We start from the raw sequence: 18430 nt of genomic DNA on the forward strand, positions 1-18430 counted from the left end.
GTTGTCAGTGGTTTTGAGCCAGTTGACAAAACCGCCATTTGAACCCACGGCTTTACAGTGGTTAAACTGCAGTACTGCAGCTAAATCTCTGTTCACGACCTGGGTTTGATCCCAGTGGGTGCAAGTAGCCAGTTGGTGGTTGACTCAGCCTTCCACCTTTCTGAGGTTGGTAAATTTAGTACCCAGGTCATTGGGGGGAGGCAATGTGTAGCCGGTACAATTAAAAATTGTAAATCACCTAGAGAGTGCTTTAAGCACTGTGGAGCGATATATAAGCAGTGGATTTTATAAAACTGCTTTTCTAGTAGACATAACTTCAGCTAGGTGTACAAGTGAGTTAGCTGCACTGCGGCGTGTCAGATCATACCTGCAATTTCATAAAGATAAGATGACTTTGATTACAGACATTTCTTTCTTACTCAAGGTAGTTTCAAGTTTTTATATGAGCCAACCAGTATTTCCTTTGCTCTCTTCAAATCCTGTGTCCACCTTGGAAAAGACTGCACACGTTAGATGCTAGACGTGTTCTTGCATTTTATGTTGGTAAGTTGTTTGAGAAAGACAAATAAACTTTTATATTTTTTTTATCAAGGAAACAGGAAAGATGAAGAAGTGTCTTTACAGAGATTATCTAAATGGGTAGTAAAGGCAATTTCATTATCATATGAATTTCCTAAATGTCCTTTACCTACTTCTTTAACAGGATATTTGACTCATGCTGTGGCAGTATCTACAGTCTTTTTTGAAATAAATCTAGTAACAAGACATTTGCAAGGCTACAACATGGCCTCTGCCTATGACTTTAGTGAACCATTATAGGTTGGATGTGAGAGCCACACATGCTGTCTTCTATGTTTTCATGACATCCCACCAGATGATAAGTTAGCTATGAAGGCACCTATACATGTGAATCACAAATACCATGAAGGAGGACAGGTTGCTTCCCTGTAACTGTGGTTCTTCAAGTGGCCATCTGTGAATGAACCCTCTTGTCTGTCACTCTAGTCCCATTTAGGCTATGGCATCACTGTTGTGTGAAGCCAGTTTACTAGCTGAAGAAAGAAGTTTAATATTGACTGCACAGGCGCAGAGGAGACCCGTATATGTCAGTTCACAGATGACCTCCAGAAGAACTACACTTTCAAGTAAGCAATCAGTCCATAGCCACTGGCCCATCCTGGCAGGTGAATTTCTACGAACTGTGGTCCAAAAAAATAGCTGTCCCAAACTTTTCATACATTTCAGCAATATGTGGAATCTGTGTTTTATAACAGATAAGGTGTACTTCCTTCCCTTAATACAGGGGTCTCCAAACTTTTTTCCGTGAGGTAAAGGTAAAGGTAAAGGTTCCCCTTGACAATTTTTGTGCAGTCGTGTCCGACTCTAGGGGGCGATACTCATCCCCGTTTCCAAGCCATAGAGCCATCGTTTGTCCGAAGACAATCTTCCGTGGTCACATGGCCAGTGCGACTTAGACACGGAACACTGTTACCTTCCCACCAAAGTGGTCCCTATTGATCTACTCGCATTTGCATGCTTTCGAACTGCTAGGTTGGCGGGAGCTGGGACAAGTAATGGGAGCTTACTCCGTCACGTGGATTCGATCTTACGACTACTTGGTTTTCTGACCCTGCAGCACAGGCTTCTGTGGTTTAGCCCGCAGCACCACCACGTCCCTTTTTACCGTGAGAGGCACATAATATTTTCCATATTTTCGAAGGCCAAAGGAACGCACACTCTCCCACTTGCGCGCACGTGTGCACACATAGGCCAGATAAAAGGCCAAGGCGGTCTAGATGTGGCCCACAGACCGTACTTTGGAGACCCCTGCCTTAATAGGAGATCAGGCCAGGAGAACTGTTAGTAGAGTTATTGTAAGTCTTGTCCAGAGTTCCATTCCCTTATATAAACCAGGTAAACTGTGGCTTTGTTATCGGGCGGCAGGAGCAAAACAGCAACGTTCTCATTTGGCACGTCTTGTTCTTTCATTCCTTGTCCACATTTCTTGTTTTCTTTTAAGTGAGGACTAAGGAATATGTTTTGCCCTTTTGATGTTGTGGTATGGTAGCTTCTGTCATCCCTCACCATTGGCTATGGTTGTGACAGTTGTAGTTCAACCAGAGTGCCAGTAGATTCCTGCCTCTAGTATTATGTTGATACCTTCTGAGCTCACATCCAAAATTTCAGTCTATAGATATGACCAATATTAGTTTTTCTAACAACGAAGGATTTCCACCCTATTCAAATGCAATTGAAAGTTTATGAAGGAACACATGTGACATAGTAGACACAGTGAGATATACCTATGCTGCTATAGTCCCATAGACTAGGTGTTAACTACTTTCTTGGTTTTATATTTATGGTCCAAAAGGTATGGAAAAGCACTCAAACATTCTTCCTGTCGCTAATTAACAGCCTTTGAGCATATATGTCCATATCAGCTCTTGTGTATTTATACCAAGAACTGTTTTCTTTGTCAGTGTTTCTTTGGTCTTTCATGCCACAAAAACTGACCTGTCATGTTATGTGTTTTGATATGGTGCCATCTTTGGGCTTCACGGGAGGTGTATAAGGGTGAAGGTTAGAGATGTCATATTGACAGATGGGCACATTTTGTGTAGATTCTACCTGTGCCACTTGGTGTCTGTTTACATTATTAGGTGGAACTGATCCCCATACTTTTTTGGGGGAAAAAATAGTTTGTGGTCCTTATACAGTGAGAGATGAGAAGCCAAATGTGCAGTCACTATTTGACCAGTTGTTTTGACAGAAAGGAGCCTATATGCCTTTCTTTCAGTGGTCCTAGCCAGTGACTGAAATCACCAGTGCATTACCATAGAGATCAGAACTAGTCATACATACAAGAAAATACATCTGATAGACTTATATAATTATTGCATTCTAACGCATATGGTTACAATGAGAAGGGATCTCTTCATAGACATGCCACTGCCTCCAATGTCTCTATGAAGTGAGAAAGCAAAATGATGAATGTTCTCTTGGTAGCAGAGTAAAACTCTGGGCTTAAAGCACTTCCTGGGTGATTTAAAATGTAATTTTGCAGGCTACACACCTAAACAAAGTATTGTTTTGAACAGAAAAATCAGCACCTGTGAATTTATGTAACCCTTGTGTAGCCTGTCACGTAGCATAATTAGGAAAAATATGCAAATTAAGTTCCTAGATTTTGAAAAATGGTACCCTAGTTTGGTCTCACTGCATAAAATGGGCGGAAAGATATTGTATAGGCAAAGAAATAGAAGAATGTCATAGGCAAAGAAATAGAAGAAAATAATTACAGCTGTGTTTTCTGTGTAGAGACAATTCATTATGATGAATGCCATATTATTTGTGGGTTTTTGCAATGTTTGTTGTAATATCTTTTTTCATTGGCTTCTGGAGATGTTCATACTAGAATAGTCATTATCTCCACATGCCTGTGGATTCCATGCATGTGGATTCACATGCAAGGCATTAAAATGCAAGTTCAGATGTAAAGGAAGCCTTCCCTAAGGAGCACGCAAACTGGTGCATGAACATGGAAGGTTTATTTCTTCTCAAAGGCTTTCACAGCTGGAATCCGATGATTGTTGTGGGTTTTCTGGGCTCCTTGACTGTGTTCTTCAGGTTTTTCTTCCTAATGTTTCGCCAGTCTCTGTCGCCAGCATCTTCAAAGGACTGGAGTCAGAACTCTGTCTGTGCTCTGTCTTCTTCTGCTACCTGTACCTAAACATAGTCTTTTGTTGGTATGTAACTTAAATGCCTGGTGCCACCTTCTGGTCATCATGAATACTAACATAAATGTGTTTGTGATACACTCCAGTTATTTGCTATATTGCAAGTAGGGATAGGCATCTGGATTAAAAAATATTCAGAATTCACCAAATAATATTGTGTGTGGATAATTCTGAATACTGTATATCAAAATCTGAATTTGATAGTTCTAAGTATCTGTAGTAGTAGTAATAATAATAATAATAATAATAATAATAATAATAATAATAATAATAATAATAATAATAATAATAATAATTATTATTATTATTATTATTATTATCATCATCATCATCATCATCATCATCATCATCATTATATCTTTTTATGCTTGTTTATATATATATTTGAATGAAATGCCAACTCCTATTTTGAAGATTGGTTTAATCCATGTTCTTGCATATAGCCTGATTGATTACAAAGCAATAAAGTATTTGTATTAGTAATAATAATTCCAAATATTTGAAATCTTATTTATTCATATAGTTTAGAAAGTGAAAGGCCAGATTTCTGCTTGCTAGAGAAAGACATGAAAGTGAAACCTATTTCTCAGATATTCTGGAGTGATTTCTAGAGAAATGAAACTTAAAGACACTCTAGCATCAAGGGTAGTGAGGGCAGAAAACACACTGTATCCTGATTGGGGTTGGCATGGGTTTCCCAAAGGAGGGGATGGAGATTAGAGCAAAATCTGTAAATTATGTGTGTCTACCGGTATGAAATCTAGAAGCAGTCACAGACACTAGAAGTTGTTTTATATATATATATATATATATATATATATATATATATATATATATATATATATATATATATATATATATATATATATATATATATATATATATATATATATATATATATAGGCATTTTCCAACTGAAAAGTGGGCATGGTTGTTTATAAATCCCGTGCATATTGCAGTCCTGCACTGCAGCAGTTTTCTCTGGGTCCTGTTCTGAACTCTTAACATTGACATTCTCTGCATCTCATTGTATATTGTTTACTTAATAGAGTTAGGAATTAAAATTTAGGTTTAGTAGATTCATAGATTAGTATGTTGTTAAATATTATATCAGGAAATATATTAGGTTTAGGTTCCTTTGGAATTTTGTTATATATCGACGGATATATTAAGTTAATCGATTTTGTATCTCTGTGTATGTGTGATTTTCAATAGAAGTGTTTGTGTTCTGCTTAGAGATGGGGGTATTCATATACAAATACGAATATCCCTGCACGGGTGGTGTTAACGATGGTCCAGCCCCATGGGGCTGGATGGTCCACTCACCAATCCACTGCAAACAGCACGATTCTACCAATGGCTCTGCAGTGTGTGATCCACTCACCACTCCTGCTGCAAGGTCCAAAAGTGGTGAATGGAACCATTGGTAGAATCGCGGCATCTGCAGCGGATCGGTGAGTGGACCGTCCAGCCCCATGGGGCTGGTCCGTCGTTAACGCCACCTGTGCGGGGATATTCATATACAAATAACCCCATCTCTAGTTCTGCTGTAACAGAATAAGACACTGTTTTTCTTTGGGTAGAGTCTGCAGGCAGTGTGAAAAGTGGGCATTGTAAAAGAGTTAGGTACTTACGGAAGGCTTCAGGAATGCTGCCTGCACCCACAGCAGCAGCTTCTAATGGGAGAACAATTCCCTCAGCTTGCAACAACAGGGTAAGCTTTCTAGAACAGTGTCTTAACAAGCATGGCAGGTGCCTGTTCTCGAGAGGAAGGACATGGCAAAGGTGGCAGTAGGACTGTTGTATTGCCCACCAACTAGTGTGCACAGTGAGAGAATGTTACCTCAGGCAGAGGACATTGTTGGTCCACATCGCTCATGCCTGGAACTTGGATGTGTAGAAAAACTTATTTCCGTTAAAGGGGAAAATAAAATAATCATACCATTGCTGGGCTTCCCTAAAGTCCCTTTTAAGTAAGAGAGAATGGCACACTCTGCTCACAGTATTAGGTCTGCCATGCTTCTGTCTGCTACCACCTCCTGCTGACTCTTTCATTCTTCCAACTGCTACTCCAGTATCATGTTCACTCACTCAGCCTTGCTGTACCCATGCTGTTGGCAAAATTCCCACCCACCACAAGCTATCTGCTGCTCCAGTTTGCCTTCCAGTGCTGCCCAGAAAATTTGCCCACTCCCCACTTCTTCCCTGATGCTGTTGGCATTTACTCTTGGCATTCCCATTTTTCGAGGTTAGGGTTGCCAGATGTCCGGTAAAAGGAGGACATGTCCTCCTTTTTAGCCTAATGTCCTCCGTCCGGCAGGCAAAGTTAAAAACCTTTAAAATGTCTTTTGGTGTGTCACGCTCGTGGGTGGGTGTGTCTTAGAGCGCATGCATGGGTGAGACGCAGGAGCTACGCGTCTCCCTGACCGACTGGGGCTGCTTCTCTCTGGCAAGCGAGAGACTTTCAGCGACACACAGCCAGGCGCTTTCCTTCCCACAGGCCAGCAGCAACAACTCCTCCTCCTCCTCTCCTCCTCCTCCTCTGAGACAATCTCAAGACCCAATGAATCAGAGCAGCAGCAGCAGCTATTGCTGCCATGTGTATGGCCACCACACTTCCTGTTTGCTCGACGTCTCCTCTTTGCGCCGTGGGAGAAGCGCAGCTGAAAAACCCAGCTCAGCAACAGCTGGGAGGGGAGCCTGGCTGCTCCCTGAGCTCTCCCACTTCCCCTGCCAGTTTGTCTTAGGGTGGCTAAGCCCTCCATGAAACCACCGCCTCCACAGGATGCCCCTGCTGCTTTTTCCCTGCAGTCTCCTTCCTTGTCTTGAGGTTTCTCCCAAGGAGCCTGGAAAGTGCTGAAGCGCTCCTGCCTTTGTACAGCTGGCGCCGCCGAAGTGTTCTGTTTTACTTTGAAAAACAATGGGGAGAGTTGTGTGTTTGCAGCTGAGGGTGGAGGAGAGCGAGGGTTATGGTACGTCCTCCTCTGCCCTCTTTTTTGTTTTTCTATGTCCTCCTTTTGGTACCCATGTATCTGGCATCCCTATTCGAGGTTCAATTAGTATGCCCATTATAGTTATGTCCTTATACTTCGGCACTGCTAGCTGTTAGTGTGCATTCTTTTTGTTTGGCACAGTCACTGGAAAGGTATTGAGGACACAGGAAAATCCTTTTAAAATGTCTTACCACTTTGTGTTGTTGTTTTTTTTAAAGGGAGAAATCATAACAATATACAGTAGTATTCAATTTGAGTGTAATGGAGTCAGTTTGAAAATTCTAAATCCTAAGGGCTGTGATTCAGAATCCAAATAACTGAGTGTAAATTTTGGTGCTAGAACACATCTCTAATCGTAAGTGATCATGAAAAGGTATTTGACTGACTGTTTTCAGTATGGTCCCTTCAGAATAATGGAAGCATTACTGAAAATTAAACTGTTACTGTAAATAATATAACAGTTCTTTCACTTTTGGAAAATAGATTTTGGCAGTTTTGTTTTATTATACTTTTTTCAAAAAAAAATATGATGTATATTTTTACAATAAGCCAATCTCAGCTTGATTTCTATCAAAGAAAGGTGAGCGATAAATGTTCAAATAAATTGAATAAATAAATTCTGAACATTTGTACCAGTATATCAACCTGAAATGCACTATGATGCTTACAAAACATTTTTGTTTATTTATTTATAATATGCTTGTTCTAAGGTTTTATGTTCTCACTATCCAGTTGGATTATATATGGTTCCATTGAGATATTAGGGAATGCAACCAGCTTTTAAAAATTAGTGTAAAACTTCTATAGCCTCACTGAAGACAACAAAATAGTTCTAATTTAGGATGTATAGCAAAATTGTACAGGCATTAAATAGACCCTACTTATCTGAGGTAGAGCTTGTGTCATTTTTCAAACATAATTTTATATGTGAAAAAAACATTTCTATAAAGTTAAACTAGTGTTACTGTTTTTATTACAATTTAATAACTTTATATTAAATTGTAATAACCTTTGGGTAGAGTGGGCGGTATATAAGTTGAATGAATGAATGAATGAATGAACAAACAAACAAACTTTCACTCGTGGAGAGTCTACTACTTAAATTTGACAAGCTTCTAGGTTGCTTGGAATGTAACTGATATTGATGAAATTGTCGATCACGTGTTGTTGAAATAAAAGCATATTGCTCTATGGAGGCTTCTAAATTCTTATTAAGCAATCTGCTTTTTTTTCTTTTTGGCCAGGTGAAACTTCCATTTCCTGTAGATCAGATCACAGATCTTCCAAGGAACGACTTCCAGATGATGATAAAAATGCACAAATTAACCTCAGAGCAGTTGGAATTTATCCATGATGTTCGGCGGCGCAGTAAAAATCGGATTGCAGCTCAGCGCTGCCGTAAGAGAAAACTGGACTGTATTCAGAATTTAGAATGTGAAATCCGCAAGTTGGTGAGTTTAGTGAGATACTGATTTTACTGAAACAATTGTGTGTGTTTTGCCCCATCTGCCTTCCATGATGAAACTGAAAACAACTAGGATCGGAAAGTACACCCTCTTGCAATTCTATGGTTTCACATATCAGGACAAAATTAAAATCATCTGGTCCTTAGCAGGTTTGAATTTACGTAAATACAACCTCAGATTAACAACAACACATGACATATTACACCATGTCATGATTTATTTAACAAAAATAAAGCCAAAATGGAGAAACCATTGGGATCATTTCGGCCAAGCTTTAGCTGTTGGGCAGTTAGCCTCAAATTCAGTTATCACTGGACCACTTTGTGGTCTCTGTGAATTCACACAATTGGGTTTCTGTGCCTGCACTGAAACTGATTATGTGAATTCACAGATGATTACTTGAAGAAACAAAGTTGCACTTAAGCTACTTGTTATTTTGCTTTGTGGTCTCTGTGAATCAGGCAATTGGCTTCAGTGCAAGTGTAGAAACACAAATCATGTGAATTCACAGATGACCACTCAAAGAATCACAGTTGCAAGTAAGCACCTAGTTCTTACCAAACACTGAGAAAAATCCTGTTGACATAAATACATGCCCACATAACCCAGATCTGGCACTGGAAATATTTAATTTATATTGATGGAAACCTTCCTATTTGTCCTCTTTCAGGTTCTGAGGCTCCCGAGGGCTCCCTTTGATAGTGAAAAATTGGCACCAGATTGCCACTGATGATTTTTTACTATTATTAAAGGCTCCCCTACCACCACTTCTGAGGTGCCCAAGGGCTTCCCTAAGGCAAAAGGGAGCCCTAGGGAGCCCTGGAAGCTGAAAGGAGGGCAATAGGAAGCTTTCCATTAATTTCAATTAAATGTTTCCAATTCCCAATCTAGTGTATGGTGGCATAAACAGGATTTTACCCACTGTCTCCATCCAGATACTGACCAAACCTGCCCAGCTTCAAAGGTGTTCCTGCATTGTATGCTTAGAGACCACCAAAGTACATTAAGTATTAGTCTTATCCAAAGTAGACTTATTGAGATGAATGGAACTCGTTATTAGTCACAACAAAATTAGACCCCATTGATTTCAGTGGATCTGCTCTGGGTAGGATTAATGTTGGCTTTAGCCCATAAGTTCTACTGTATATAACTGCTGATTCTCTATGTGTCTCCTCATCAGACTGGTCTTTTGACCTAAGGTTTCCCTTCTCTGACACATTCACATTGTCTGGAAGCCTAGAATGACAAAAATCTCCTTCCTCATCTGAGAGGAAGCAATGGGTATGTCCATGAATCACACACGTCCATTTCTTCCCTAGCAGAAGATGCCTTTACCTTTCACATCTGCCTTTCCTGTGAATGATTTATTCATTATTTATTTTAAAAAATACTATATTCTACCTTTCTCCTTAGAAAAAGGACTCAAGGTGGCTTACAGCATTTAAATAAAATATTTAAGAACAAAACAGTGAGTATACAAAGCTGACGTACGTCATTAAAAGGCAATATTTAAAGCTAAAAACACTAAGTATAGAAATATTAACAAGGGACATCAAAACACCCTGCTTAGAAATAGAAAACACAAGCAATACTAAAGACGCAGTCAAAGCAGAGGTACATAACAATCCATCAAAAAAGATCCGCCCCTGCTCCTTGTCAGCAATGAGTAGTAAAATTTAGAGTAGAGGGTGAGTTATAGCATCACTGGAGCAGTGAGCATCAAAGGCAATAACATCTCCAGGGAGCTATGCTTCCTACCATTAGCAATGTTTGGTTTTCTGAATAGAAATAATTACAGTCATGGCATCACTGCTGGCCTAAGCATTATAGTTTTGTTGTTGTTGTATTCCAAACTGCAGTCATTTTTGTTTCTCCTTTGAGAGAGTAACTGTTACAGGAGAAAATAATTGCAGCTTAACACAGGAATGAAACCAGAAGAAAAACTATGCTAGATCAGATCAAAGAGTTCTCTTATCCAGCAATTCTGTTCCCTCTATGGCCAACTGGATGATGACAGGAAGTCTCCAAGGAGGTCATGAGTGCAGTAGTACCCTCCTTCTCATGGTTTCCCTGAAACTGTGATTGAAAGGACTGTTGCCTCTGATGCTAGAGGTGACATATAGCCTTCAGGACAAGTAGCCATTGATCGCATCCTCCAGGAATTAGTTGGCAACCATCACTACAGCTTCCATTAGACATTTAACTATGCATTGTCTGAGGAAAGATGTCTGTCCAGTATCATACTGTTTATCTTTAGTAGATGATTTTGAATTCTAGTATTATAAAAGGGTGAGGGGAAAAAAATCGTAGGACCATGTGCAAAAGGAGAAAATTCTACGCAGCTGGACATTTGTCCAAAATTTCCCTCATGCACCAGGATATTTTTCTTTTTCTTTTTTTTAATTGAGTAGCTTATTTTCTTATCCTATGAGAACTCCAGTGTATTTAAGGATAACAGTAGGGTTAGCATTGTGGTTAGGATTAGGGTTATGGTAAATGGAAGGATTTCACATAAACATATTTCCTGAGTTCAAGTATTTCCCCCCCTTCCCCAAGGAGCCACTCTACTGCCAATTGAAACATGTTTTTTCTGTTTGTTGGCATCATGATTTGCTGTAAAATGACATGGGATATTTTCCCCCAATATTTATGACATTGGAGAGGATAAAAAGTGCCCAATAGCAAAACGTAAAAGAAAGAAAGAAAACCAGCTAGCAGCTGAAACAAGGCTAGTATTTAAAACAAAGGGACATTTGTTTCTAACAATGTCATCAGATGCTTATGTTGTTAGTCAAGTTCTGCATAAATGGTGCAAACAACAACAACAAAAGTAACTCTGAGGGAAAGTTGTTATAACAATGCAAGCTAAACGTTAATTTGGTTTTATGGAAATCGTTTTCAGCCAGTTCATTGTTCTTTGCAATGACTGTAGTCTGTCAGAGGAAGATTCTGAAGCTGATGAGCTGGTGACATTAGTCCAAAATTGCTGGTTATTTTGCCTTCTTCTGAAAGCTAGGCCAGATGTAGTTGAATGAGTGCATTTCCAAGCCATTTGTCTTTCTGGCTGCCCCATGTCCTGTACAAAATTATTCTGGCAACAGTGGTATTACAGTTTATCCAAAATGAAGTGGCTGTTTGAGGTGGCAGAATTCTAGATGGGATCAGCCTCCAAATGAAGAAAGTCCTGTTTTTTAGGAAGAAGTGTTTTGTATCCTAAGTAGGACAAAGCTGTGATACAGATTGTCATCTGGTATGAAAGTTTACTATATGGAGAGAGCTTTTTTTAAGCATTAAAAAACCCTCTAGCCACACTATAGCAATCCATAATAAGGATGCTGAAGTAGACAGGTACTCACAGAAAAATTATGTGGTCTTTGAGTGCATCTCTCAAATTGGTCCTCTGGGGGCAGGGGGCTCTTCAGCCATTCAAAAAGAGTGTTTCCTGGTGTCTGATTACTTCCACTGACTTCTTTCCTGAGGAGAAAGGTGACTGAGACTGCAGGCAGTGGAGGGTTACCAAAATGAGGTGGCAAGGAGAGTGCCCTGGTTCCAAATGAAGAAAATCATGTTTTGGGGCCAGTAAAAGATGCTGATACAATAGAGGATCAGCGTCCATGTCTCTTTCCCTTCTTTTTTTTTATCCAAGGCAAATTGTTTCCCCTTGATAGAAGATTGATCGGCTGTTAAAAACATGAAGGGAGGTGCAAACTGATATAGGGACCTGTGTATAGCAAGCTGTGCCATTTTTGATTCTCCTTGCAAGCATCTGACTGGTCGGTCCCAACTGGGGTTCATTACAGGGAACATATAACTCCCCTGTTGCAACTGTTCCACTGGCTGCTGATCCATTTCCAGGCACAACTCAAGAGTGCTGGTGTTAACCTATAAATCCCTAAATGGCTTGGGCAAGACAGCATTTCCCTCAATGAGCCTGCCCAGACATTAAGATCATGAGGAGAGTTCCTTCTCTTGGTCCCACCACCCTCACAGTTGTGCTGGGTGGGAACACGGGAGAAGGCCTTCTCCATTGTTGCTCCCAGACTTGGGAACTCCCTCCCAGTGGAGGCCAGGATGGCCCCATTTTTGCTCTCCTTTCATAAGCAGGCAAACACTTTTCTTTTCAGGCAGGTTTTTCCTTAGTGACTGGCAGTTGGAGAGTGGTTTTTTAAAAAATAGATTGTTGTGCTCTGTTGCTTTTAAATGCAGTTTTAGTATTAATTTTATTGAAGTTTTAAATATCATGTTCAGGTCTTTCTTATATTTGTATACTCCCGGTTTTTAGCTTTTAACTATTGTCTTTTAACTGCTTTGGGTCCTTTTAAGGAGAAAGGTAGGGTGAAAATATTTTAAATAAATTTAAAAAATTGTGAAATCCTAACGCCACCCCTAACCATCCCAGATTCCACCACCCCATTCTGAATAGCCCATGGCTCACTTCTGCCGTGCATTATTGTTGAGTTTACAAAGCTGAAGCCCGATACACAGAATATGTCTCTTTAAAACTAACACCTATCTTTGCTGTTCCTTTTCTTCCCCCCCCCCCCAGGTTTGTGAGAAAGAGAAACTTCTATCAGAAAGGAACCAGTTGAAAGCATGCATGGGAGAGCTGTTAGATAACTTCTCTTGCCTTTCTGAAGAAGTGTGTAGGGATATGCAGAGCTCCGAACAGATCCAAGACCTGCACCGATACTGCCCTGTTCTCAGGCCTGTGGATCTTCCGACAGCAACCAGTATCAATCCTTCGCCAGCCAGAGTAGATCAAAACGTAGTGACGTCCCAGTGTGTCGGGGAAGGCTTGCAGTGCTGTTCAGAGCCAAGCCCTGGACAGCAGCTAGGTGCTCACTGGCTGCCCAACAACATTTCTGAGAAATGTGCAAGAGTACTGGATGGAGCTGACCAAGGTACTTACTCCGAGCAGGAGCTCCCTCTAGAGCAAAATAACCAAACGGTGACAGTGGACTTCTGTCAGGAAATGACTGATAAATGTACGACAGACGAGCAACCTAGGAAGGAATACACCTAGTGGCGATGTAGCTTTGACAACAGGCCTAGCAAGGTATTCTTTAGTAAGCCAGTGGCCACGGCGGTTTTGTTTGTTTAGATTGAAGAACATATTTGGTGCACACTACAGTGGTCTTAGCAGCAATACTGTTTTTAAGTATTCCCTCCTCTCTACAAGCAGGAGTTGATCTTCTTCACTATGGTGCTATCCCTTGCTCAGGCAGGGGGAAAAAACAGTGGCAACACTGTCAGTTTCTTTCTTTCTTTTTTTAATTGTTATTGTTGTTGTTACCGTTGTTGTTGTTGTTGTTGTATTTTAATTTCAGTATTCAACAGGGATGGACATAACACCTCTGAGGACCCAAACACAGCTTTTTTTCTCAGTGGCCCGTGTCACAAAACCCTAACTCAGGAATTTCCTCTGAATGTTCAATTTTTCATTGAAGACAGCTTCTTTACACATCAAAGTTTTATAGCTTAACTGTACATACTATATATAGTATATATAAAAATATTATATCCATATGCAAAAAAAATCCCTGCATGCCTCAATTTTTTCTCATGAAAACAACTGGAAATTTTTAATTTCTATTGTATAAATGAATTCCAACATTCCTTTTTTTTTGTCTACTAGGAGTAGTTTGTAATTTTTAATACTTTCCTCTCACCACTCAGTTCATAGTTCAGCAATATCATTCGGTTTGTACCTTATTTATACTGTTTTACTATTGGGATGTTGTTCGAAAATTTAACATGGACAGCATTCATGGCACAGCTGTCCTTTGTTTTGCGTTTTGTGCCCGTTTGAGCAAAGTGGGTTTTACTCTAATTTTCTCACAAATACTGTACAGCGATGGTCAACATTGCCACTTGCACTGAGTTTTGGATGAAGCCTTTTTTCGTAAATGAAGTTATTGTATATTGTATTCTTTGTTTTCATTTATTATTGTTGTTGTTATTATTATTATTATTATTACTATAATTATTATTATAATTATTATTATCCTTTTAAAAATAAAATAGGAAAATAAACTGCAGCACTCAGGAGACGATTACGTGGAGAAATAAGAATCTTGCCAAATATGGAATTCACTCAACCCTGTGAATTGCGTATTTTCTGTATTTCTCTCCCATACACCCCCTTTTCTTGCCCAAATCAAATATGGCTGCTTTCTTTCTTGAAGAGTTGTTTGTCATTTGTTGAGTGTGGCTCAATATTTAGTAATACTTAACAACTGTTCAGGGGTTAGTGTTCTGTTACTGACATTGATAACAGTGGCTTAAGCCCGTTGCTGTTTACATCAGTGAATGCTTTTTCGTGGTTCTCAGTGAAATTTGAACTGAGCTTCCTTCTGCAGCTCTTAATCTTTTTTGTACTAGTGCTTTTCATCTCCGAAAGGAGGCCTCAGCATATAATTCTAACATTGCTTTAATGCAGGTGTTAATTATCATGGTTTACCACACTTGCTTCCTTTTTACCTTGGACCCAGTTCAGTCTAATATAGCCCCTTTGGAATATGGGAAATGATGTTTTCTGGATTAGAGGGACATGCCAAGACTCAGAGCAATCGCTAAACCCAAGGATTAAAAAGAGATGCATGCTGTTAAGCTCCTCTTAACTCACAACATTTTCATCAGCACAGAGCAAATTTTGCCTTAGAGGATGACACTTTATGGCAGTCGTTTGAAAAGTATTGAAACTTGGAGACAATTCATAGAATTCTAGCTGACTTAAGTAACTAACAGAGCCCAGTGCGCAGAGGGGTCCTTCTGCTGTAAAATTGCTTCTAATAGTTGGACTTCAAGGGTTGCAGTCTCTCCTTCCCATGCACTACAAAACTCTGTCCCAGAGAAGGGAGAAAATCCTACGGATCTGGTTTTCAGGCAGTGCAGAGGACTGCAGGGGAGCAGAGAAAGTTCAATCATGCCAGTGGTTTTGGTACTAGTGCAGCATTGGAATTACACCATGAACGTTGCCCAGAGCCACTTTTCTTTTTTTGGACACAGCATTTACTGCTGCTTCAGTCTGCTGATCTAAGTGGCAATAGATCAGGTGGGCACTTTCCGCCAGGAACCTTCTTATTCCATCACCACTGAGATTAATACAGTTTGCCAGACCAGTATAAGTTTGCACAGTTTCCATGGATTTTAAGAAGATTTATGTAAAAGTTTCGCCCTCCCACCTCTGAAGAATTGTGTCTTTTTCCAATCTGTTCTTTTTAAGTGGCTTTCTACTTTGCCTATGCTGAAATGCATCGACCTACATTTTTACACTGACATCTGTGGTTTACAGATTAGTACTGTTCTCCTTTACTGTGGGTCACACTGTATTGGGACACAACATCTAAGTCCTTCTCAGAAATCCAGACACAATAATGTTGTTACAGGGGAGACGCTAGCCTTACCCCCTTTTCTCACTGCTCTGCTGAGGCAAGTAGGAGTAAGTCTGAAGAGGAGGAAGGTCCTGCCCAGGTGTAAGTTGAGCAGGTGCATCAGATTTGCCAGGATTCTTGCTCAAATGAAGAATATGAACCTCTTCTCTTCACATTTGTTGCTGCTTGTGTGATGAAGGGGGCAGGGTTAATTCCTGCCTCGTAACCATACTGATGTTTCTGGATTTCAGAATGACTAGCTAGGGCCACAGTTCGACAGCTAACTTTTCTATTAACTCTGACAGTTGTGTTCCTCCATGCCAATGTTTACACTATGCAGTGTGACACTCAGTAAATTGGCCTTGAGTGTTTTTTACTGGGGAAGAATTAGCATTCGCTGTGTCTTTAATTTTGCAATTGGCCTACAGAGGCAGCTTGCCAGTCTGGTCACTGCTCTTGACTCCAAATCCACTGCAGACTACCTGCCAAGCAGTAGATATATCCATTGCATGTGCCACATATATTGAGTGGGAAGGATGAGATGTCCTCTCATATATTGGAAAGCTATAATTTTAAAATGTGTGTGTTTGTGTGTATGTATATGTATATATGTGTCTATATATATAGACATACACACACACACACACACACACAAATATATATATATGTATGTATAATTTAAGTATTAGCCATTTCTGTAACATAAATTTTAAAAAGCTTCTATCTAATTATTCATATATTTATATATGTCATATGGATGCTAGTTCAAGCATGCTGCTTGGGCACCAGGGTGGGAGATCCTGGCTTGTTCAAAAAGCATTGCTGTTTCATAACATTGGAAGCTTGTAACCATTTTTGTGCTAGAAAAAAATAAACTCCGTAAGGGGGGGGTGAAAGGATTTACGGAATGCAGATGGAAGCGCTGCTTGTTATAATCTAAACAAGATTATAACATAACTCCCCAGCCAACATGACCATGCTGGCTGGTGGATTCAACTTGGAATATTGTTGTCCAGCCAAGCTGCGTCTTCTGTCTGTGCTGGGAATATATGGGCATATTTTTATAATCACTTGACGTCGCAGAGCCCTTCTGTACTTTGCAAAGAGATCTTAACTTCTGTGAGATGACAGTGTTTGAAAGCTAAGATTTAAAGCTACATGTGAATTGCATTATAGCTTCATTGCCAGGTTTTGGCATTTGAGATTTTGGTATTGTTGCTGTTGTTGTTGTTTAATTGACAGTATTGTTCAAATGTTGTGTTTTTTTTCTATTGCCTTTTTTTTAAGTGACCTCCATCAGTTAGTGGTGTTTTTTAAAATTGTTATTAAACTGAGTCTAAACTATTTTTCTGACGTGAAAATTTACTGTCACACCAACTCATGTGCAACTGGTACTTTTGACCTCATTCCAATGGTTTAAATGTAAATGGCAGAACATACTGTTCTCTACCTGTTGTATTGGCCCGGCTCTCTCATTGGAGCTGGGCCTTGCTACCTTTTTTTCCCTTTGTCCTGTTCTTTTTTTAAAAAATAGAAACTGGCTGATTTTTAAAAATCCACTGCTCAGAGACATCTCTTGTTTCATGCTTCTTAGGATGTTTTGAGTTTGGATCTTCACCATTTAGAAGTGATGGGTTTATATATTTGCTTCCTTGGACTACATATAGCATACGGTTCTTCGGAACCACATGTGGCTCTTGGGTTAATTTCAAGGGAGACATTGAGGAGAATTAGCTTCAGAACTGGACAGAAACTGATGTTTGATTGGGCTGGAGAAAAAAAAACAAATAACTGACCAATGTTCTATTTTTAAATTAAAAATATGTCTGCATTGTTCAGCAAGGTACAAGGAATCTTCATTGATATTAATTAATTTCTTAATTTAAAAAGGAATTAACGTTCTGCTGGGTTTGACATTTTTGTGCGATACAATAGCTGATTTTGCACTGATGCAATTTAGCATGTACAGATTATGCATTTGGTCCTGTCCAGTCTTTATCTAGTCCTCCTTTTTTCTTTGCCTTTGCTGTACTTTGTATTGCCAGAAAACCTCATTTCATTTAGGCTTATTCTACTTTTGTCAGGTGAGTATTACACTATGTAATATATTTGCATTGTCTTGGGGGTGCCTTGAATACAGCTGAAGTTCATTGCAACCTGATTCTGGAACAAAGAGCTAGTTGAAAAGAAACGACTCAATCAAGTGACTATCCCATAATTATATTCTTGGCCTAACAAATAATGACTCAGGCGTCAAGAGTTTGATGCTGCAGTGTAAAACTATTATTTTATATATTGTACAAGTAAATTATTCAATGTCTTTTTAAGGATATATGCTGCTTTTGAAGATGCACTATATAATTTTTTTTTTGGATCTAATCCATGTATTTTTGTTCCCAAGGAAGTAAAAAAGAAAATTCATTGGATACATTAGCCACTGTGATAAGTATTCTAGCTATTATCTCTTTGAAAGGGAGAGTGGGAGTTAGATAACCTTAATGAGACAGATTCAGCTGCTGATAACATGGTGGTAAAGGGTTGCACTCAACTCATTGCCAAATTAGTAAATTGGAAAGCTTCCATAAAAATCTAGAAGTATATTTGCATAGGGAGAGTTTTGTGATTTTTTAAAAATCTAGTCTTCAATAGTCTCTGATAGGGATTCTCTCTCTCTCTAAGAGCTGTGAACTTCGACATTCAGCCATTATAGCTATGGAACTACAATGAGAATACAGTAGTTGCACCTCTTCAACCTCAGTTTTCCGTCAGCTCTCTTAAAGAAAAAAGAACTTCTGTTCTGGCTGGAATATAGCAACCCTTGCTACAACTGTTGTGTACTTAGTGTCTGTGTACCTGCCTGA

At 39.5% G+C, this 18430-nt stretch overlaps 1 protein-coding gene across 10 annotated transcripts in view; it reads left to right on the forward strand.

The window, feature by feature from the left end:
* The window catches only part of BACH2 (BACH transcriptional regulator 2), a 221447-nt gene extending 203662 nt beyond the window's left edge, over window positions 1-17785 (forward strand). For 7 of the 10 annotated variants that reach the window (XM_078380655.1, XM_072998743.2, XM_072998711.2 and 4 more), the window contains 2 exons: window positions 7975-8181; window positions 12743-17785. In XM_078380655.1, coding sequence (XP_078236781.1) covers window positions 7975-8181; window positions 12743-13219 — 684 coding nt within the window. In that variant the 3' untranslated portion in view covers window positions 13220-17785. Of the gene's footprint in view, window positions 1-7974; window positions 8182-9609; window positions 9665-12742 lie in introns of all 10 variants that reach the window. The other 3 variants (XM_078380667.1, XM_078380662.1, XM_072998751.2) reach the window with 2 other exon arrangements.
* Window positions 17786-18430: the final 645 nt, after the last annotated feature.

This window comes from Pogona vitticeps, chromosome 1, assembly GCF_051106095.1.
Source record: "Pogona vitticeps strain Pit_001003342236 chromosome 1, PviZW2.1, whole genome shotgun sequence".
Lineage (NCBI taxonomy): Eukaryota > Metazoa > Chordata > Lepidosauria > Squamata > Agamidae > Pogona > Pogona vitticeps.